The sequence below is a fragment of the Corvus cornix genome, chromosome 9 (genome assembly GCF_000738735.6).
Source record: "Corvus cornix cornix isolate S_Up_H32 chromosome 9, ASM73873v5, whole genome shotgun sequence".
In the NCBI taxonomy this organism is placed as follows: Eukaryota; Metazoa; Chordata; class Aves; order Passeriformes; family Corvidae; genus Corvus; species Corvus cornix.
In genome coordinates this window covers 21,871,529-21,894,267 of record NC_046339.1, presented here as the reverse complement: position 1 = coordinate 21,894,267, position 22,739 = coordinate 21,871,529, and the positions used below count along the sequence as shown (strand labels likewise).

Sequence of the window (22,739 nt, the reverse complement as noted above, 5' to 3'; positions counted from 1 at the left end):
TGGAAGTTCCTTGTAGAAGCTAAAGCTGCTGCTTGTTGTAGTTACATTTTTCACAAATGACCTGTTTCTTGAGTAGCTCAGTGCTCCACAGTGCAGCTAAAGCTGTGAAGGAGGAAAGAAAGGACTGAAAATGTTTCCCACATGCACTGTTGCAGATGTGTAGTGTTTGAGTAAGGAAAAGCTGTCCTAAAGCTTTCCACCAGCAGCTTGTGAGTTTGAAAACTGAAGAGCTATTTACACTCTGAAAAGTTGTTACGACTTGGATATGTTATTTTTAACTTCAATTTTTAAGCCTAATGCTTTTCTTAGTCTTATCCATGCTGACCACCTAATAGTAGTGCCAAGTGTATGTCACTTGATATGTTTACAGAGTGCTTTACAAAACTAGGTTAGCATATATAGTCCTGAGCTAAGTAATTCTTATTGTTGGGAGTAATTGCTGAGGACTCTGGGATTCATAGTGAAATAAATGCCCTTCAGATTTGAACAGCAATTTAAAACTAAGCTCGGAGTCTGACAGTGGATATGCAAATATTAATTGCCTTTTATCTGAAGAAGCTGAAATCTTTCTATGTAGAGAGCAGAATGTGGTAGTAAGTCTATCTTTCTGAATACAGACATCACTTGGTTTTACAGATTTGAATAATGTAAATAGGTTCTTGGGAAAACTAATAGCTATTGTTAATTCAGAAATTTCACTTACTAAATCTAAACAAGCTTCATGTCTTTCCAATAAGTAGCTTTTGCAAATGCTGTGTTGTGCCTTACACTGGAGTATATCACAGTGTTCTCTGGTGTGGAAATGTTTCACTGTAATTTTGCCAATACCTCTGTGAATCACTTGTTACTGTTGTCACTGTGTGTGTCTGAAACTGGGGAGCTTGTTTGATACCAAGTGTAGTAGCAAATATGTGTCAAATTCAGCAAGCAGTTTGGACTACTACTGCTTTGTACTTTCTACTTGAGATATCTCTGATCTGGAGAGTCAGAGTCACTCTAACTTTTAGGGATTTATTTCTGTGAAAAAGTCCATTCAGATAAGTGCTAAATGTGCATCTCCCCAGGGGGAGGCGTGCAGGACAGTTACACAAAACTTTGTTTTCCAACTAACTTAACAATTAGTTGTCCAATGGAGATCGCTGAAAGAGGGGTGTAAGAGAGAATGGACTTGTGAAACCATAGCTGTTCCCTTCACTTAGCATTCATCTTCAGGGGGCTTGGGAGAAGGGGATTGCACTGTTTTGTTTGAGGAGGTGGGATTGTGTCTGTTTGCTTGCCTCAGGTAAAGCATGTGCCTTGAGAACTTTGAGTAAAGTCAGTCTAGAAAATAACTTTGGTGTGTTCTTTCTTCTAGCTGGCTTCCCCATGGGCTATGCAGCGGCTGCTCCTGCCTATTCCCCTAATATGTATCCTGGAGCAAATCCTACCTTCCAAACAGGTATGTGGAATTGGGATGTCAGAGCAAGAACCTGACATTTGCAAGTGGTTAGAAGCAAGAATGAGGAAAAGCTGTAGGGGCTTACAATAACACTTGTACTGTGGGATAAGTTTTATGTTACCTTGAGTATGACCTGTAAGGAATCATCTGATAAATTAAAGTTATAATAATCTTAAGTCATACTGCATGCACCTTCCAAGAAGGGAACAGCTGATGTTTTAGCTGTTGTTTCTGTATTTCTGGATGATCTTTGAGGTTTGCATTACATTTCCCTTCACTGCTTCCTTCATGGTTCTGCTTGCTTTGCATCCTACTGGTCATTTCCAGATTCCTGTTTTTTCTTCTGTCTGTTATCCTCAAAATTATTCTTTTTCATCCCTCTCTTAAATGGTATCTTTGCAAGTTCAGCTTGCTGGCTTCTCTCTGCCCTTAAAATTGTCTTGCACAAGCTGATGGTCTGGAAAGCCTGGTTGCTGGGTAGAACTGATTGAGCATTGTGGATACAGGGGAAGGCCTTACGTAACTGCACTTACATGGGTGTTATTTAAGAAAGGGAATAGGATGAGCCTTGGAAAAGGGAGGTGGAAAAACAGACATGGAAAACAAGGCCTTCATCAAAGTTATTTTTGTGTAGTTCTGTTTTCCCAAATAGAACATGATTTTAATGTGCTGATAGTTGGAACAAAACAGAGACTGGTAGCATTTAATTTCCACTTAAAGCAGGAACGTGCACCTGATACAACAGTATTCTCCCTATGGTTATTTTGTATAGGGAGGAATTCCTTACATTGCTTTGGTAATGTAGAGCTGGGCATCCTCAGAACCAAGTTTGTCTGTGAATGCACTTGTTTAATTTATGGTAATAGGAAAGGATACTGCTTGAAATTGGGAGGCTTATGTTGTGGAAGCTTGCTTGGTATTGAAGTTCAGTGTTTGTAATGGATGGACTTTAACTACCTGGAGACTCTTGAGGGTGTGTCAGCAATTACTGAGGCAAGACTCATCTAAAATGTGTGCCTGCAGAACCTGTTAGAAGTGTGTAGCTTTCCTTGGAACTCTGTGGGTTGGTACAACCTGTGTCACTGTTCAGTTTGCTGCTTGGAGGCATAGTGAGTACAGACTCAGACTTCATCTTGTCTTTGGCCTTGAATTTAAGGTAAGGAAACAGATTAATGTTGTAAGTTCCAGGAACTAAAAAAAAAAAAAAATCTATCCCATGGCTAGGTATTGCCACTGTGCCAGTATCGTATCTGGGGCTGCCAGCTTGCATCTGCACTGGATTGCTTCAGAACTTACTCCGAGAGCCACGTTCAAGGAAGAGTAGTTCCCATCAGGGTAGAACTCTTAGCTCAGGGGGCAGAACCCTGTGTGGGCTTTTATTATTGTCTTTACTGCTCTCAGGTGGTTTCAGTTTCACTGCCTTCTGTGCTGCCCTGCATATATCCTGCAGCTGTGCTGAGGAGTAGCTGTAGGCTTTGATTCTAGGGTCAGGTAACCAAAAGGTAGCTCCAGTCTTAGTACAGGTTGCAGTTTGCAAATCCTGCTGCAGGAAGATGAGGCCAAGCTGCATGGAATCAATTTCACTGATCATGGGAAATCTGGGGAAGATTCTTGACCTGTTAGACTTAATCATGTTGTAATATTAGTTTGCACTGATTAATCTTGGAATATGGCTCATGCTATATAGCAAAGTCAAAGAAAGAACTTTTTCACTTCTAAGAAAAAGCAATAAAGATGAATAGAAGTTGTATACTGTCATTGAATGTCGTTAATTTTTTAAAAAACTAGTATTGTTAGTCTTTCTTGCTGTTGAATAGGAAGTAAGCTTTTATTTCAGAACTAAGAATAGCTTTAATTTTTTGCTGCTCTTTAAGCTGTTAACAAAAGTTCAAAATGTACAGACCTCTAATTCAGGCAGATAACAACTTGGAGTACTTTGTACTAACAGCTGGGATTTTTTTATATCTTTTTTAACCTTTCTGATGTAACCTCTTGTTTGTAGAATCAAAGCTTTTGTAAATTCATATTACACAGCAGCATTTGAATGTGCTGTGCCACTGCTGTTGTGAAAGGGTACTTGTTTTAAAAGGTAACTGTCTTAAATTACTGTGGTTTTGACTTACCCTGTAATTTACTGTTAAGGTCTTTGCTCCATATAAGGGAGAAAAAAAAAATAATTGGGAAGACAGAATACCTCTTGTGCAGATTTACCACTTTGCAAGAATGAAAGAGAAATAGCCTGTGCAGCTGTATCAGTGGGTTTTTAGAATGAGAGTGGGCTTCACTGAGGACATGGTTGTAGTGATTCTTCATGTTCAGCATTTTGTAGCTGGGGTTTTCACCACAAATAGCTACCCATACTAATAGATGTTCCTTCTTCACCATGCTGTATCTGTGAAATACTTAGGATCTCTAAAAGCAAGAGTTCAGAGTAAGTGCTGCGGTGCAGCTTTTTAAAAGGTAATAAATTCTATTAAAAAGAAACAGTGAAACTATTTCTTTGTAAGCTAAACAACTTTTAGTTTGAAGGGTGTAATGAAATTGAACAGAAGCCCAGACTTCTTCAAGAAGAATGAAGGTCATGTGTCATCATGCTGTTTGCACAGGCTGATTTTTGACAGCACAAATGCCAGCATTCTCTCTGCTATGCAACTTCAGATCTGTTCTCTGTATTGAAGTCAGCCCATTCCAGACAGTTTTTAAAATCAACCTAATCTCTACTCTGATAGTCTCATTTTTTTCCTGTAATTACCAAGTGTCTGTTCTGCCTTGCCCTGCCCTGGTACTAGTTTGTTCAACTCCAACTAACTACAAATTGTAGCTGTGGATGTTGTGTCTCCTAGTGTGGTAGGACCTGCATGAGAACCAAGATGTTTTCAAAACAGCACAGGCGAGGGCCTTGGTGCTTTCTCCAGACTAGATCATGCCTGTTGTTTGCTACCCTAGATGTTACTCCTGTTGGATGCTGCTGCTGAGGTGTTTGTATTCCCACTCTGGCAACAGAATAATCTTGGGAGTGTAGCACACAGAAACATTATATATATAATCTATCTCACAATTTCCTCTACGCCTCTCCAAGCCCTTGTTCTGACCCTGAGACCTTGTCTGATGAGGGCTGGAGAAATTATGGAAAAGCTGTCTTTGGGCAGGGTCTGAGCCGGCAGTTGCTACTTATCCCTGTAAAAATTCAACAGTTCCAAACATTTACAAGGCAAACTGATTTTGGGGGCCTTGTAACAGGAATGCCAACCACTTTCTGATGGCATCTGAAGTCTTACTGTAAAGCATAAAAACAATTCTTAAGTGATGTTTAAGGATATGTCTACATATATAATACTCAAAAAGAAGAATTAAGGATCTTAAGTGCCTTCCAAGTCTGATTTGCAGTTGCACTGAACTTTGCAGTGTTTGTGTTTTAAAGGTAGAGCATTTCATGTTTATTTTAGCAGTTCAGAAAATGCCAGAAAACAAATAGAAATAAAAGTAAGCTGAAGTAGGGGGTTGCAGATTTTGTCTCTGTTCTCTGAAAAATCCATCATGAGGTCTTTAGATGATTCTGGCTTTTGTAATTCTTACTCTTGTGCTGTGTCATCTCCTACAGCAGGTTAGTTGACTGCTACTGTGTTTTGCCAGTACAATTTGGGATTGTGTGGAGAATTGACTGACACTTACATGTGCCAAGTCCCCCTATGTAGGGATGCTGCCTAATACGTTATTATGAAAATGCACTTTTTGCCCCATATCCATAGACTTGAAAAGTAAATTGTACAAGTGCACAGTTAACTTAGTTGACACAGTCAAATACTATTTCCAGACTGTTGCCAGTATTAGGTAAATGATAGAACTTACGCTTGGATATTGGGACTAACTTAGGAAGTACTCACATGAAGCTTATGGAGTTGGGAAATATGAGAATTGTTGTGCCTGACTTTGGAAAGCATCGTGCTGCTGAGTGTTTTCCACGTTTTAATGCAGCTTTCCCTTTGTTTCAGGTTATACGCCAGGCACCCCATACAAAGTGTCCTGTTCACCCACCAGTGGAGCAGTGCCGCCGTACTCGTCGTCTCCGAACCCCTACCAGACTGCTGTGTACCCAGTCCGAAGTGCCTACCCACAGCAGAACCCATATGCACAGGTCCGTGGGCAGAGCCACAGAATGCCTCTGTGGGCAGTGCTGTGTGTGGTCCCTGTGATAGCTGTGTGAGCTCTTCCAACTTTCCATCACGTTCATTTCTTTGTGGATGGAGAGAATTTGTAGCTGCCTACAATAAGAATTCTTAATACAGTGATTTAGTGTGTGTGTGCAGTTTTACACTCTCTCTTGCATGACAGTTACTCAGCACTTACTGAAGAGACACTAAATTCAGTAGTTACCAAAACAGGCTGGATCCTATAGCTACCTATATCCTGATTTTTGTTTTGTCAAAAATGGTCACAATTTTTTTAATGGAGTTTCTGTTGTGATTTCAGGGATTTACCAAGTCTCATGCTTGGGAAGCTGTTGAAAACTATTGGAAAGGGTAGAATTAAGATACGTTAATAAACGTGATATTTTGGGGAAAGTTTGCCTTTTCATAGTGGAAACTCACCTGGCATGTAAGCAGTAGCTGAAGAGTATTAATAAGCACTTAACAAGTTTTATTCGGTCTGCTTAGTGTACTTGGATTTGCCAAAAACATTGGGGTATTTTACTAAAAGCAACTGAATAAAAAGTTGTGAAGGAATGAGGAATTCTGTCACGGATTAATATACTAAAAGAATCAAAATGAAGAGAATGAATGATGAATGAGCCCTTATTGTTGAAGGTACAGCCAGCATCTACAAAGGTCCCTACTTTGTTATTCTAAATGCCTTAAAAAGGGATAAAATGTTACACTGTGAGTGAAACACAATTGTAATAGTTAAAATTAATGTTTTGGCTTCTGCTCTGCAAATTCATTGCATCTTTAGAGTAATACTTTCATTTTATGATACATTTGTGAAAGAAGATACCATTTATCTTCCCCAGCAGATACACTGTAATTCCTTAATGTACTGTTATTTTCTCCAACAGCAAGGCACTTACTACACACAGCCTTTATATGCAGCACCACCCCACGTAATCCACCACACCACAGTCGTGCAGCCCAATGGAATGCCAGCAACCATGTATCCTGCTCCGATCCCGCCGCCCAGGGGGAACGGGGTCACCATGGGGATGGTGGCTGGGACGACTATGGCAATGTCAGCAGGTGTGTGCACTTCCAACCATTACTTTTTCTCAGTGGAGCTCTCCTTTGAGCCCGGGGTGGAGCACAGCTATGTTACAAAATGTGATGCCTCAGGTGTACTTGACAGAATCATACAAATGTCAGTTTAGCAGGTTGTGTGGTGCAGTGTCTTCTGAGTGAGCCCAGCTGGGTCAGGGTTTGTTCTTGTTCAGCAGTACCTTGATCACCTCTAAGGATGGAGGTACCACATCCTCTTTTCAGAGTTGGTATTATGAGACTTAGTAGTTTTTCTTCATATCTGTATAGAATATCACTTACTCTTAACACCCTTTGCATCTCGTCATACCAGTGTCAAAAGTGTGACTTCCTCTTCCCAATGCATTTCTCTGAGCCAGTTGAAAGCAGCAGCCTCTTAGAGCTGAGGAAAATGCAGTGTTTTGGGCCCACCCCTCGTATCACAGACCTTCCTTGTCTTGAGATACAACACTTCATGTGTTTGCAGTACCTGCAGGTTCTCTGTGCCATGGGAAATGGTTGGGGATGTCTACTTCCTATTGCCAAACTCTTTTAGTGGTAGTGTTTTGGAGAGAATGGTGTTTAACCAATAATTCAGTTCCATCTCGGTGTGTTTGCTGAGGGGGGTGCTATGCTTTGTTACTCACTGGGTGTTAACTCACAAAGAAAAGTCCACTTTCACTCAAGGGACACTAATTTAGAAATTGAAAAAACAAGAGCCATAAGTTTGTTTCTAGATTCTGGTTTCTATCCTGTCAAAATTACAATTTAATTTGAGAAACCTCAAAACTAGTGGAGTTAGGTGTTACAAACTGAACTAACATTAGAGCTTCATTCATGGGGACAAAGCCTATCTGTAATAGTGCAAACAAGAGCTAACTTATTCTGATTATCAGTCAAGTTATCTCTACCATCAAATATTCTTAATGGCTTGTAAAGCCTGCTGTGGGAAGAGTTGCTTATGTTGCAGGGTTTCTGCTAGAGTTATTTTTGAGTAATGAATATCTTTGTATGCCTTGGCCTAAACATCCACTGGGCTAAAATGGCCCCCTTGCTTAAAGGCTTGAAGAAGATTGGGACTGGAGTGCAAAATGATAGTGGTAACTTTGAAGATGAACAAGTTGTAACTGTCTTTAAAATTAAGTTGTTTTTCTCCCCCTCCCCCCCCCCCTTTTTTTTTTTTCTCCTCTACTAGAATTTTTGCTTACTGAAAAACTGTTCTCTTCATTCTAGGTACTTTGTTGACAACTCATTCCCCAACTCCAGTAGCCCCTCATCCAGTTACTATGCCCACATATCGGGCTCCAGGAACACCAACCTATAGTTATGTGCCCCCACAGTGGTGATCATCCTGGCAGTCAGTGTAAGTTACATTGAAAGCAGTTAATCTTTATTACAAACAACAGCATTGCAGGTTCTTTTGGGGACATTTTGCAAATGATAAGCAATGGAGGGTGCTTCTACAATACTCCAGTTGAGCAGGAATACTCAAAAATCCTACTGGGATTTCTTCAGTGGTCTGTGTCTTCACAAGTCATGAATCATTTCATGAAGCGTGATTGTCAAATATGAAAGAATGAGCCTTAAGTTTGCCTAATTAAAATACGTCTGGAATTAAATATATTCAGTATTTTGGAATCATTGTTGAATTCAGCAGTACTGTGATTCCTGAATGAATGTATTTGACTTTGTAGTCTTACCTGTGATCGGCAAAATATGTAGGCAAGGTGTTTTGCGTTGCTCAGAGCAAGTATTCCTCACAAGCTGCTGAAACAGATAACCTTGAAATAATTTTGTATATTCACTCTGTTTCAGGTAAGTATCAGTTCATACTGCGTGCAGTCAGCATAGAAAAAGCATTTTTAGTGTGAGCCAAAATTTAGATCATGGATTTCAAGAAAAGGAGTTGAATTTTGAAATCTGCTATAAAGTGGGGTGGATTTTGGGGGTGTAATCTGTGTCAAACTGACACGAGGACTAATGTTTTTGTGATACCCACTTCATTTCTTGTTTGCTTGGTTATTTTTAGCTTAAGTTGAAAACAGCTTCATTTGAAATAATGGCTTGTCAGACCAACTGAACCTGAAATTTTCACTTTTAGTCAATTTAGTTTATGACAAAAGTTAACTTTAACTTTCTCTGGATTTCTGTTTCAGCAGTTAGAAGTACAGAGTTCTGAGATTGCAGGTGACTATTCCCTTTGAGATAGTAATGTAGCAGCCATTTCTCATTTTGCTGTGGTGCTACATAGCTGTCTGCAGATCTGAAGTGTTTCACATGAAGTATTTCAGCCAAGAGTCTTGCATTACATGAATATAAGAAATGAAAATTATGCTGGGAATAAACTCGTTACTGCTGGTAATTAAATTTAGCACAAAATACCTTCTTAATATTGCATCTTCTACATTAAACACAATGGTAGTGATGACAGAAAGCTGGACTGGACATGACAAGAGCAAGTCCATGTAGTGTGCTGTTAGCCCAGAGGGCTGTACGTGTCAGCTGGCAGGATAAGTGCTAGGGTAACATTATTTAACACTTAACATTTGTTGATATATGTGTGTATCAGTGTGGTGCATGCAATGCTAGTGTGTTCTGCCACACTCAAATAACGTTTCGCCTAATTGAGAGTATTTCCCACTCTTTTCCCCCCTCTTAATGTAGGTTTAAAGATGGGAGATATGCAATCAAGAAATTGAGGTTTAAAAGTTGGTGCTGAAGCCCTCATGCCTCCAACCAGGACTTTCCTTCTGAATGCTTTCAACACTCGGCTAAACACTACTAATTCCTGATCACTGAAGATTTTCCAGTGCTGCATATCTTACATCTTGGAACTCCAGCAGTTAGTCTTAAAGCAAATCCTGTTTTGTGGACTGTCTTGCAATTTTTTAGCTAATTATAATGATAAAAAGGGAGTATAAATTTATTCTGATCCATATCTAGTTGAATGCATGTTAAAACACAAAAACAAAGCTTGCTCAATCTACCTGCAGTGACTGATGCAAAAACCATCATATGCAAATCCAAAGGAACCGAAAAGTATTTTACAACTTGTATCACTAATGCACTGTTGTAATGTATGCAGGGTCTGACAAGGTAGAATCATGAAAGTGAGTTTCTTTCTAGAATACTATAACATACATTAGATGAGTGCTTCAGCCTGTTTCAGGTTGATGGAGTTGCCAGTTTAATAGGGGCATATTTTTATTTAAGCGATGTGTTCTTTTCAAATTCGGCTAATAAATTGGAGTGACTGGAAAATGAGTCAGACAAGCTGTAGAAATCCCGCACACGATTAGTTTACTTCATACCTTTTCATTTTCATTGTATGAAATCAGTGTTATACAGATGTTCTTAAGGATCAGAATGAAATGACAAAGGTAATGCTGTGTGTGCCAGTAAATAAGGCAGACCTCCTTGAGGCAAAACTGGCTCTTAGGAATAGTAGGAGGTGATATCACCTGGATAATGAATAGCATGTCCTGGGGAGATTTCTAACCAGTACTATCTTTCAGATAATGCAAGATGTGTCAAAGTGAGACTGCCACACAGACTGATAGAAAAACACTTCCTTTTAGTTCTCAGTTGAGCAAATTCGTGCTGTTTTTCCTGAAGAATGTTGTAGTCAGTTGAAAACGTATGTGCAGTTGATCCAGCTTGCTTTCCAGAAACTTAAGAAGTGCAAGGGCTTTCTGCAACAGAGTTCAGCTGCATGTTATTCTGAGGAAAGCTTGTGTGCCTGATGAGTATGTTAAAGGGGAACAAATCATTTTAACACAATTTCCTTATTATCTACTTGCAGTATGGACTATGGATACTCTGTAGTAGGGCTGCCAGAATATAGAGGGTTTAAATATCAGTTTCATTTTGGTTTTTTTTCATGAAAATATTCGTAATTGAAGTAGGAGCCATTTGTTGGTTACAGCCTTTTGGTGTGTTTTCTTAGTATTTTCTTTTTTTTACTTCCTAAATTGCACTTGGAAGCACGTAAAATAAGACTCGACTGCAGATTAGCATTTCATTGCAATGAGTCATTTGTGATATTCTTTCTTGCAACTTCAATTTTTAAAGTACCTCAAAGCAAATGCTGTGGGGATAAAGGGCTAGCCTTGGAACCCATTTGTATACCAAAATTATTATGGGGGAGATTTTAAATTTTTAAATTTGAATATTGCACATTAAAACCGAGGTTCTTCTTAAACCTGCTTGATTTACATTTCCAGAAAGATGCAATTTTTTTTTATACATTCTGCCTGCAATAAATTATGCAGTAAATGGATATAAAATGTTGTTCCCTTTTAAGCATTTACACAAAGGTATATCAGGCTGTCTTGTTCTCGTAGGTTAACTTCCATTCAGAATTAAATTTTTTAAGTTGTGTATCTTAGTTATGCTTTGTTTTGGGGTGTTCTGCTCCTGTACAGGTTTGGCAGCTGATTTGAGGTAGCATCAGTGCTGATTTAGTGCTGCCATCCCAGTACTCTGCCCTGGTGAAAGGCTTGTGTACCTTCATACCCCATTGGTGGTTAGAGCCTTCAGTAACTTTATTTTTTACAGTAAGCACTCTCTGTATTTTGTACCCTTTTTTTTTTTTTTTTTAAAATAAAGTTTAGGTTTATTTTGCATGAATCACTGTCAGTGGATGGCCCCCTTATTTCTAATGCCTTGAACATAACTATGTTGTTGGAATAAGTACTTTCAACCTTACTCATGAGCACTTACTGCAGCTTAGGGATCTCCGTATGTTTTTATATGGAGCAGAAAATTATCCAAGACATACTTAATTGAATCTGCTTTGTTCAAGTGTGTGTAACAATTCCATTTGTGTTAGATTTGCAGCTGTGATTAGTCAGGTGTGGCAGAGCACAGTGAGCACCAATGCAGGGCGCTCGTCCTGAGCGTGGTTTTAACCAGGAGCTGAGGGTTGGAGCAGTGCTGTGTTGGGGAGGAGCTGTGAGGGCCAAGCTGGAAGTTTTGCTGTCTCCTGTCTCATCACCATAAACTAAAGTTTTGAAGGTCGTAGGAGAGAACTTCCATGAATGCTGCAATAGAGAAATAGTTTAGGAATTAATATAACTTCCTATATATTTGCTCTAACTTCAGATTCCTAAATGTCACCTTGGAATTGGTCTCTGTATAGTATTCCATAACACTTAGGCAGTCTCACTTACTTGAGCACTTTTTTTTCTAAGTTGCATTATGGGATTCATCCAGGAGGGAGAAATTGTACCTTGTTCAAAGGTACTGCACCTTCCAGTCCTGAGCGATTCTGATCCTACTGGGAGGCTGGAGCTTGTCTCCAGGAGTTGTTATGAAAAGTAACCAAAAGCACAGTGCAGGGGGACGGGGGGAATATGTGTATATATAACTATCTTAATGGTATTTTGTTGCAAATAGTAGAAAGCATGGATATAAAACTGCAGTGGGGGAAACTGTACATCATTAAATAGGCGTTTACACAGTGAGGGTCTTACGAAACATTCTCTCCTGCTTTTTATATAACATTCCCTATTTAGAATTCCTTTATAAATGAAAACGCAGTATGTGTTTGCACTAGAGCTCCTCAGCAAATGAAAAGAGCTAGTGCAGTAGAGACATTTCAGATCAAGCTTCTCTTTAAAAAAAGAAAAAAAACTTTTATGGCAGCTTTATATGATTAAAAAAAAAAGTACTACTATAAACCTGGAACTGAAAATAACTGTTGCAGCAATAACAAAGAGAAGTCCAAGAATTTTTTTTTAATTCAAATTTCAGGTGTTGCGTCTAGATAAAGTATTTTTTAAAAACCGAGGTATTCCCTATGTCAGTAATAGCTGATGAAAATGTCTTTTAAATGTAGCAGCAGCAAAAGAAAAATGGCTAATTGGCACCAAAAACATGTAGCCCTAGTCAGTGTGGTGGTGGTTAACTAAATACTAGGAAGGAAAAGAGACAACTTACTACTAGATGTTGCTTATGCTTGTTGTAACCCTCTCCTGTTTGGAGTTTCTCGGAGACATGCAGGAATGCTGTTCAAGAAAGCTTCGTTTTGAGTGTACTATGCAAGGTAAATGCTTAGATGCAGTGGTAGATGAAAAAAGTCCTTTATTTTAGTTGAAGTTCTTCCTTGTATTGCTTCATCCACTGAAAAAGCGAACCAAACAACAGAAGCAAACCACCACCCGTAAGTACCACTGTGTGTTAGTGTTGTCAGGGTAGCTGATGGTACAGAGCTGCACCAGGGTACTCAGCATTGGCTGCTCTCCATGGAGCATTCTGCCTTCACTGCTCCTTGGGTAGTAAGGCAAGAGCACTGACTTGGAATCACTCCCCAGTGCTTCAGCACAGTATTCCACACCGTTCATTTGGGTTTTGCTCAAATAGGTAAGCGCAGCAATCTGATACCACCACCTAACTCTAGGGTCAAACTCATGCCAGGAGTGGTGACTACCATGTGTGTGAAAACTCCCATCTTAGGAGCGTGAGCAATAGTGATGCTTCAGCTGGAGCTTGAGGGACGGGACAGATGCTGTGGCTGTGCCTGGTCCGTGGCTGCCCGGGCTATGTTTGTGCAGTGTTCCTTAGGAAATAGCCCTGATCTGCCCCAGCCTGCTCCAGCATGTGTCAGTCCAGGCAGGCTCCTCAGCCCTGTGGGCCAGGCTTTGTGCAGGCTGTAAAAGACATGGCAATTTCCGCTTGTTCACGTTATTCTCATTAAGAAGTGTCAGTTTCTAATCCTGTGTTGTATCAGCTCTAGGCTTCCTGCAGAGCCCCTCACGCTGAGGAGGTAAAATGCCATGGGCCAGGAACACCTGCAGCAGGGTTGGGCAGCTTGTGCACCAGGGCTGGCCCAGAGTCGAGCTGGTTCCCACATCTACTGGGAAGGAGCAGGGACTCTGGGCAGGCTGGGAGCACCTCTGCCCGGGGTGCTGAGGGCAGGTGAGGAGTGTCCTGTAGGCACAAGAGAGGGAAGAGGAACAGTGCTTACCTGGGGACAAGAAACCTTTTCTTGTGCAGGTTGCATATAACACTGAAACATCTGAACTTCAAACGTAGTAAGGGTCCATTTGTGATTTTTAAAAGTACTCTAGACAATTTATGGGCCCTGAAGTTTCAACATCAAGAAAATGACCATGACTTTTCTAAACTGGTTGTGACTTTTGGGCACTTAGCAGGCAAACTGGGAAAGCTTTTTTAGCTGGCTGCTGTACAGACTTGTTTTAAGTAGAAGGGATTTGTTAGTGGGTTTTTTTAATTGTAATGCTATTATTGGCTGCCCTCCTGTCTTAAGATCTAAAAAAGTGAGTGCATGCAATGGAAGTACAAGAGGCCCCAGTAATAGTTTTCCATGTTTGTTATGAAATAGACACAGGTTTCCTTTTTATGACTTTTTTTAAAACTGTCTTAGGAACAGTTGTATTGGTACTTTTTTTTTTTTTTTTAAGTTTAGGTCAATGTTGTCTTCCAGAATAAGTTTTAAGGCATCACTCACTCCTGCATTGAACTATTGCATCAACACAAAGAGTGGAGATTCCATTCTGAGCCAGTTCAATTGTGAAAATTCATACTTTTTTATTTTTTATGCAATTCAATGAGTAGATGAGCTCAAGTTTAAATTCTTAAAAGCACGTTTATTGTAACAAGAATTGTTATGTATTAATACTTCAGTTTTCAATAAAGATTGACTTGTGTTGCTTATTGTGGTTTCTTTCCTATTGTCTTTGGTGACATCCTTCCGGAAAACATTCTGTGCTGGGGAACAGTATGGTGCATTTAAACTCTTCAATCTCATGGAATCTGGTGATTGATGGAAGCAAAGCAAATGCTGAAATGGGTTCAGTGACTTTTCTCGGTGAGGTTTCTTGATGCCTAACAGAACACAGTGGCAAAGGCTCCTCACTGGGGAGTAAGCTGCCCTAAGTTGTCCTGTCTGAGAGTATGGTAAAGATGTGCAACTCTGCCTTGTTCCCTTTTGAGACATTTCCTGGGGTTTGGGAGGTTTTATTTTATAGTTTAAAACAAAGGAAATGGAACAGATGTAGAATTTGACAATACTTCAGCATTTGCTTCGTACCAAATCCATGCTGTTTGATTGGAGAGGTGACAGCCCCTGAGCAGAAAGCTGTTATAAATCAGTGTCTTGAGTGTTCCCCAGAAGGAAAAGAGCAGAGTAGGTGTGAAGTGTGGGTAATTATCCTATTTCTTCAGTGTGTGGGTGGTTGTAAAGCTCTAATGTTAAAATGGAATTATGTGTATTTTGGGGGAACAGAACTAAGCTGCTTGAACTAACTGGCTATTTTCATTTATTGTAGGTCTCCAAAAATAACAATAACTTACCTGGTAACCTTCTGGAAAAAAGCAACACATGGAAGAGGAAGGTGCAACGTGACTGCATCAATCTGCAGGAATAGTGTTTCGTTGTCAGGATTATTGCTACAGGTAGTTTTAAGTAGTTGAGCTTCTAAAATTGTAGCCGAGCACCAGGGCTACCATGGACAGATTTTTTTCCATGTGTTTTACCTCAAGCTAATTGTTGGTCAGTTATCCTGGGATTGCTTTCATGTTACAGGTTGATAGGTTTGGGAGTGGGTTTTTTGCAGAGCACTGCAGCTAATGAAAATTCATAATCCTCAACCAGTGGGTTGCTGAAATCTGGTATGCTATAAAGGGAAAAGCTGTTCTTCAGAATGGTCCTGATCACTCTTGGGCTAGAGGGATTCTGATGTACCTGTTCTCCTGGGAGTCTCGTGCTGTGAAACATGACTTTGTACTGTATTCAACACTTGTAAGGACATGGTACTGAACTCTTAAGTATCTATGTAGAGTTTCTTTCATGGTGGTTCTGAATGTATCCATGGAACTGCCAAAATGATGGGTCAGTAGCAGTTTGACTTTTCGCTCTTGCCAGATTGATTTTGCAGTGGCAGTGTAATGTGTGTTACCCTCCACCTCACTGACGAGTGACTATTGATTACTTGCTGTGGAGGTCAGATGTATTGATAAGCACACCCTTATTTAGGGGCAGCTTTGAACATCTGAGGACAGCCAGAGCCCCTTCCCAGAAGGTATCTGCTCAGTTAGTGATTGGTAGAAATCAGGCAAGAAGATTTGAGTTTCAAGTTTTCCTGTAACTAATTATGGGCAAAACTAAAATTTGCTGTTTCTAACATCTTGCTTTAGGTTCTAAACTCCATGGCTTGCTGTAAACAAAGTCAGGTAACAGAAATAGTTTCATTGGCGAGCTCCCTCGGAATCAGGAATGATGTATTCATTATTACTTAGATGGGGATATTTTTGTGTAGGAGTGGAAGGTGTTGCTGAATTGCATGGATAAAATGGATGACTTGTGTGTCGGAGGCTAAGTGCTCTCCAGGATTTTATTTCAGTATCCATCAGGCTATTACCTATCCTGCCTCAATCATCCAGAATAGAATGGAAGCCATGTGACCACTTTAGGTTTTTAATGTTTATTTTAAACAGCAGCCAGAAGTCCTTGGTAGCTGTGGGAAGCTGGGTTGTGTCACAGGGAGAATGGCAGATGTAGAGGGGAGGCTGTTGAGCATTGTGGGTACAAGGAACCCACAGCTGTGGTCCTTAGTGGGCTAAGAGATACTTCCAATGCAAATGTGATAGAACTTGAAACTGAGCAGCTCAGCTGTCAGCTTAAATTACCACAGCTGGACCTTCATTTTTGGGCTATAATAATCTACTTTGTAGTGTTTAACAATAGCTTTTTCTTTTCTGGGCAAGAAAGGTAAAATATGTGGACAAACTGATGCTTCAGAAAGGAGGAGGGGAACACGCCTTCCCCAAGTTTTGCTTTTGCCAGCCTTGTAAGAATTGTAATAATGTGAAGTTCCCAGTTGAGCTCAAATGCAGTTCCCTCTGCTTCAGTGAACATGTGGCTGTGTTTGGGGATAAGGTTTTTCTTGATGGTGTGATTTAGGTAGCAGGTATATTATTTCAGGTTGCTAGAGGTTAAAGAAAAAGAGCCACAAATTATTATCAAGCCCGGGTAATGAGTGGGTGCTGCTTAGGAGAAAAGGGAAAGAAGTAGGTGTGGAAGGTTAGAAGGAACTTCCAAGCAGAATGCTGTTACGTAGCTCCGTGGGGTTATGGCAGATACAAAGGCTGATGCTGTATAGTCAGTAGTTACTGCTTTATGGGAGGATTACAGAATTATACAAGACTTAAAGTTGATAGCTTGTTTATTTCCCATCTCACAACTGTAAATGTAAGCAGTCACACACAAAGGTACACAGCTCTGGGGTAAGTACCACAGGTATTTCATTTGCACAGGCTGTGAAACAGGGAGCTGCTTTGGTAGCAAACTTGTGCAAAAGAGAAGCTCAGGATGTGCGGGAAGGAGGGGTGTAGTTGCAGGAGGAAAGATGACAGGAGTGCTAAGCAAAAAGAACAAGCAGCCTGCATTTTTCCTAGAACTGCCAGCACTGCCAAAGCCATGGGATTTTAGTGATGTAGCTTGTTAAGGAAATGTGTGAGAGACACGGGAGAAATTAAGTGTGAGGTGTTAATGGCAAGGCAGGGCAAGCTGGGATTGCTGTGTGGCTGGGAAGGAGCACCCTTTGGCTTCTCCAGAGCCTGCAGCTGTGTGGCTGTGAGTGGAAAGGCAGGTGACTCCAGGCTGCTGCCCTGAGCTGCAATCCCCTGCCTGTGTAGCTCTGGCAGGGTGTGCAGGAGGCATTTCTGCCAGGTCACACTGCTGGCTCCCACTTAGCACTGCCTTCGCTCTGACACAAGCTGCACTGATTGGTCTCTGCAGCCTGGAAGATTGTTTCCCTCCCTACACTGTCCAACTAAAAGAGCACCACGGTGCTTTCAGGGGGTTAAAATCAGCTGAAAACACTTCCATTTTTTTCAGATGATTTTTATCCACTGTCAGAGTGCTTATTCTTTAACCCATTACTTACCTGAAGACCTGACCATACAGCTTTGTTTAGGCTGGGAGCTCTGGAACAGGGAGTTTCTGCTGGTACAGGACATTATAGTTGATATTTGGGTCGTACCAGTGTGGTACTGCTGATGGCAGCCGCAGTGGCAAGTCCTGCCCACTTTGGTAGAGAATGTGAGTAGCAGCAGGCACAGGCTTAGCCTCCAGCAGTTGGATGAGGTGTGAGTAGTTCCCTCCTTAAAGCTTTAGGAGTTACTGTTCTACTATATTCACTGTCCAAATGGGCTTTGCAATTGCCATAACCCTCATGAGCAGGTACATAGTGAAACTTGACAGGAGAATTACAACAACAATTGGAGTAATAACAATAAAGAAGAAATTAGCACTTGCTGGATGCTGTCCCACCTCCCAGGCGCTGACAGCTGCAGAGTCTGGGTGGTGAGTGGTGCAGTACTTGTTCAAAAGACTGATACTTGCATACCAGTCTTGCCACAGACTTCTTGAATGATGCTGTTTAAATGAAGATGTGCTTCCACTACAGTTAATCTGGAGGAGCTCAGCCTGATATTTTGACATATCAGGTGAAAGGCCTTTTTATTTTAAAAAGCTAATTTCTGTCATTCTGGCATCCCAAGAAATGAAGTATTTTCAGTCTGAAGCTGAGATTCTTTTGTTACTCGCTGGTGCCTTGATTCTGAGTTAGCCCTGTTGGTGATGGTGAGGCCTGGTTTTCAGGTGTTTTCAGGAAACTGTTGGGACACCCAGGTGCAGGTGGTTGGCACATGGTTGGCTCGTGGATGATGGAGTGCTGTGCTGGCTTGCAGAGCAGTGTCCTGGACAGTGGGAATCTCCTGCAGTGGACTCAGTGCTGGACACAGATGGGGCTTCTCCCCAGCTGACACCCCACTGTCCTTCAGGAATGGACAAAACAGGAAAGATATTAAAGGCTGCTTTGGGGGAAGTTTCCTCTCCATGGGAATTGACCTAGTTCTGACTTTGAGTTAGGACAAAGACAGTTTGTGCTGGGGTTGATGCTATTAGAACTTGAACAGTGTATGTACCCACAGTGTCTGAATCAGGTATTCTAAACTAATACTTCAAAATATTCTTTTTTTTTTCCCTTTTTTTTGGGTCAGAACAGAAACTTCGTTATTTAGCAGCCACTGGTTCTCTTCACTTAAGTGGTACCTTCAGGAAATCATTCTTTGATTCACATGCTTTACATAATTCTGTGTTTTATTTGACCAAATGAAATCTGGGCAGATTTGGATCATTAAGAACCTAAGAACATGGATGGTTTTATAAGAAGCTTCCTAAATGGGATAGCTACAGAAGGAGAGGAACAGATAGAGCCAACACCCCTAAAGAAAAAAACCCCAAACCACTCCTGACTCAACCTCTTTGTCCTCTTTATGTAACTCAATGCAGAACTGTTTTTCTGAGTAGTTCAGGTGGTTCTACCCTGAAATCCAGAAGGATTGGTGGTATTCAGACTCGTGTCAGGAGCTTCAGTTTGTTTTGTATGCAAATCTGCATTTCTAGCCCCTGTTGAAGGTTCAGCTCCAGAGAAAAGGATGCTGATGTCTCACGGCTCTGATTCTTCTTGTGGAACTGGCATGATGGTGTTGTCCATTTAGCTCAGAGAGCTTGTCAGAGGCTGTACTTGACCTGTTGTTCATACACCAGAAACCCCATTACCACAAGTTTAGCTGATGCCCTTGGGATCTGCTCTCTGTGCACACCCCCACTCCGGCCTGCACATGAGTTCACCCTGGTACTGTTCATTGGCAGAACAATGGGAGTAACCCCAGTCCAAATCTAAATGCCAGGGGAAGTAGGAGGGAACTCTGGGGTTGGTTAATCTGTTACCACCATCTCACACACGGGTGCACTTTGCCATTTAATGAGTAACTTGGGGGATGAGATAACTTTTGAGTGTCTAATCACTTAAAATCTAAGGAGGTTGCACATGATCTGTGACAGTTTGTTCAGGAAACACTGAGGGTTGTGGGAAGAATTGGGAAGTGGTGATGGCTATTAAAGGATGGTATTTTATGATGAAATCCTCTTCAAAGCAGTCTGTGGGGTGGGCATGTTGTGCACCAAGGGCGTGAGCCTTACCTGTTTCTCTGTGTTGATGCTGTAACTCCACCACTTTGTGTGATCAGCTTTTTTACCTGATCTCAGTCTTGCATAGGGGATTGGATCCTAGCTCCAAATGTGGTGTGCAAGACTAGAATCCCAACTGAGGACACTTTTTAGAAAGAGTACTGATAATCAAGTGGAGACTAGAATTCTTCCAAAAGTAATTAACTGTCCATTGACTGGGATGCTGTCTGGCCAGAGAAGTCTGGGTTGGCACTTCAAAAATTTCTGTAAAAAAAAGAATCTCTGTAAATCCTTTGTGCACACCGGTCAGAGATTAAGCCAGTTCTGGAAGAGCTGATAACTGATGTGATTATTTTAACCACTTGATGCATATTTACTGTTCAGAGTATTGCTACACATATGAATAGTAGCCAATTCTTGTGTGTGTTCCAGCGGGGGCATGGTTGTTGCACTTCACAGCTGCTGCACTCCACAGTCCTGTGCCCCGTCACCCCATTTCCCTTGGGAGAAGAGGTGAGGATTTCTACCAGAGTGACTTCATTGTAGATGTAAAGTTGAGTATATTAAACAACATTCTGCCTAAAACCAGATCAGACATTGCAGCAAGGGGGAGCTTTGAATAGATGTCAGCACTTCCTTCACACTGGGGCCAGAGTGGTTTTGAGTAGGGGTATAAAGAGCTTTTAGGAGAATCATCCTTGAGTGTACCCAGGTAGCAACTGGTCAAGATAATGAGCAATGTGATGCATTGTCACAGCTGGCCATGCTCAGTGTGGGAGGTGTGGGGTGTGATCCTGTATCGGGGAGGGGATTGTCCTCTGCCCCTCTACCCCTCTCCACTTACTACAAAGCTGATGATAAGCTCAGAAAATTGGTAATTTTAGTGCCAACAGGTTTTCTTCCTGGCCAATCAAAACAAACATGCCATGGATAAGGAAAGGAGGGTGCAGACACTTAGGGTAAACACAGAAATGATAATTGCCTTCTGTTACTGAGTGGTGCTGGCTGCAGCTGTCTGACATACCCGTGTGTCAGGGTCTCTTGGTCACCATCACCCTGTGTGGGTGTCTGTACATGCCTGGCAGTGCCTTGGTGTGTCTTCTGGGCCATGTGTGCCTCTGGGTGTCTTTCAGTGTCCCCATGTGTGTCTCTTGGGGTGTGTGTCTGTGTGCGTCCGTGGTGCTAACACTGCTGTAGCTGCCTGATCTCAGTGGCTTCTTAGTGTTTTTTAAATTTTTTTTTCCTTTTGCCTCTCCCCGCCCCCCCCATCCCCCCAGCATTGACCCAGTGTCCTGTCCAGAGCAGAGAGGGACGCTCTGGTCAGATCCCTGTGTCCCCGCTGTCCCTCTGCAGGATGGCTGCTCTGCGGTCACCTTCTGGCACAGCCCCTATGGAGCCACTTGTGGAGCTGCAAGAACACAATCCCCACAGTGCCTTTGAAAAGAAACAAGTTCACACAGATAGACGTGCTGGAGACAAACACAGGCTGAGAGTCACTTTTACAAGTTTCTTTATGAAATTAAATGTTGCCCCTGGTCTTGGGGGGAAGATATAGTGCAAGAAGGACTTTGTACATGCTACTGAATTCAGATATCCCTGGATGACCAGACTTTGGTCAGCTACAGCATCCACAAACACTGGATTTCTGAGCTCTGCAGACAGTTAGTGCTCACTCACACTTGAGTTGGAATGAGCAGGTGTCTTCCTTCCACTGTCGCAGGATGTCTCCTAATCTAGGGAATTCAGTCAGTATGGCTTCTAACTCTCACTATGGTAAGGCAAATCTTTCCTTTTGCTAACCAAGGTTTAAATTCATTCTTTTTGGCCATTGTTTGAAACTCGGGTACTTAAAGTGAGGCTCTTTATGCCAAATTTAGGCCTTTATAAAGTGGTTTTCCATTTTTAAAAGTGTCAGTAACACTCTTTGAATTTTGCATAACAGTGATGTTTCAGAGTTGAACAGCAGACTCTGACTTCTGGGAGCTAGGTTTGCAAATATTGACCTTTCTTTAAAAAAGGAAAAGAAAAACAGACAAAACAGGCATCAAGTTAACAACATCTGACAAGAACAATTACAGACTTACAAAATACACAGTTCTGATTTTTACCATAAATAAACACATTACAAACAATGAGCATTTTCATTGGCCAGGAAATATGGCAGAATGATGGAGAGATGAGAATCTAAGGAATTGAGTATGGTATTAATTAGGCACATTTTTCTCTAACTTATGTGACTCAAACCCACTAGAAAGATTCTTCGACTTGACTCATGCTGCAGGTTGGCACAGTTTAATGTAGGACATCGCTCACCGGTGGTGTTGGACTAAAGGAAGGGAGGAGGTCACAGTGCAGTGCTCACTGTGCTCTGAGTGCCTGCAGAGGCTGCTGCGTTAGTTGGACACATGGAGGAGGATCATATCTCTGAGAAATGCAGGGTATGGGGGTGGGCAGAGCAGAAGGGTTTTTCCCTCCTCTTCATGGACTCTGAACTGTTCTGAGCACAGCAGTGGCCACGGGGCCAGTGGGTCCATCAGCTGCCATTCTCTGTGACAGCTGCCAGCCAGCAGTGGTGGGCACAGCAGGAAGGAATGAGTCCAAATACAGCTGACAAGCAAAATCTCTTGGGCTGCAGCCTGTCCAGCTCCCTGCTGCGCGCTCCTGGAGCTTTGCCTGCAGGGCACCGTGCAGGGCTGGCTCCGTGGCACTGGCACTGATGCACGCGGGTGTGCCAGCGCCCACACGGCCTCACCTCGGAGCCAGCACGGTCAGTTGGGCTGCAAAATAAATAGGGAAGGCAGGAGCACATGTGCCATCCTCTGTAAACAAAGGATTGGATGAACCTGGGCTCCACTTCCCAGGACTGATGGATAAAGTGCTTTCTCAGAAGGGGTTCAGGCACAAACACGGGGCTGCCCCTATTTCCGGAAGGGTGTCAGCCTGCTGATGTTCTGCCAGAAGTTCGAGGGCTTGCGCTTGGGCTCTGCCAGCATGAAGACCTGCTGCTGAGGGAGCGTGGTGGGCAGGGTGGGATGCTTCTGCCGCATCAGGAAGTCATAGTAGGGCCTGGTGATGG

At 41.9% G+C, this 22,739-nt stretch overlaps 2 protein-coding genes across 4 annotated transcripts in view; one reads left to right on the top strand and one right to left on the bottom strand.

Annotated features, from left to right (window-relative positions):
- The window catches only part of FAM168B (family with sequence similarity 168 member B), a 23,197-nt gene extending 8,857 nt beyond the window's left edge, over positions 1-14,340 (top strand). For both annotated transcript variants that reach the window (XM_039556669.1, XM_010405471.4), the window contains exons 3-7: positions 1,355-1,438; positions 5,431-5,573; positions 6,492-6,669; positions 7,897-8,026; positions 9,328-14,340. In XM_039556669.1, coding sequence (XP_039412603.1) covers positions 1,355-1,438; positions 5,431-5,573; positions 6,492-6,669; positions 7,897-8,009 — 518 coding nt within the window. In that variant the 3' untranslated portion in view covers positions 8,010-8,026; positions 9,328-14,340. The remainder of the gene's footprint in view (positions 1-1,354; positions 1,439-5,430; positions 5,574-6,491; positions 6,670-7,896; positions 8,027-9,327) is intronic.
- ARHGEF4 (Rho guanine nucleotide exchange factor 4) overlaps positions 14,068-22,739 on the bottom strand; it is a 221,455-nt gene continuing 212,783 nt past the window's right edge. The window contains exon 16 of one of the 2 annotated variants that reach the window (XM_019289481.3): positions 14,068-22,739. In XM_019289481.3, the coding sequence (XP_019145026.3) occupies positions 22,582-22,739 (158 nt within the window). In that variant the 3' untranslated portion in view covers positions 14,068-22,581. The other variant, XM_020584919.2, reaches the window with a different exon arrangement.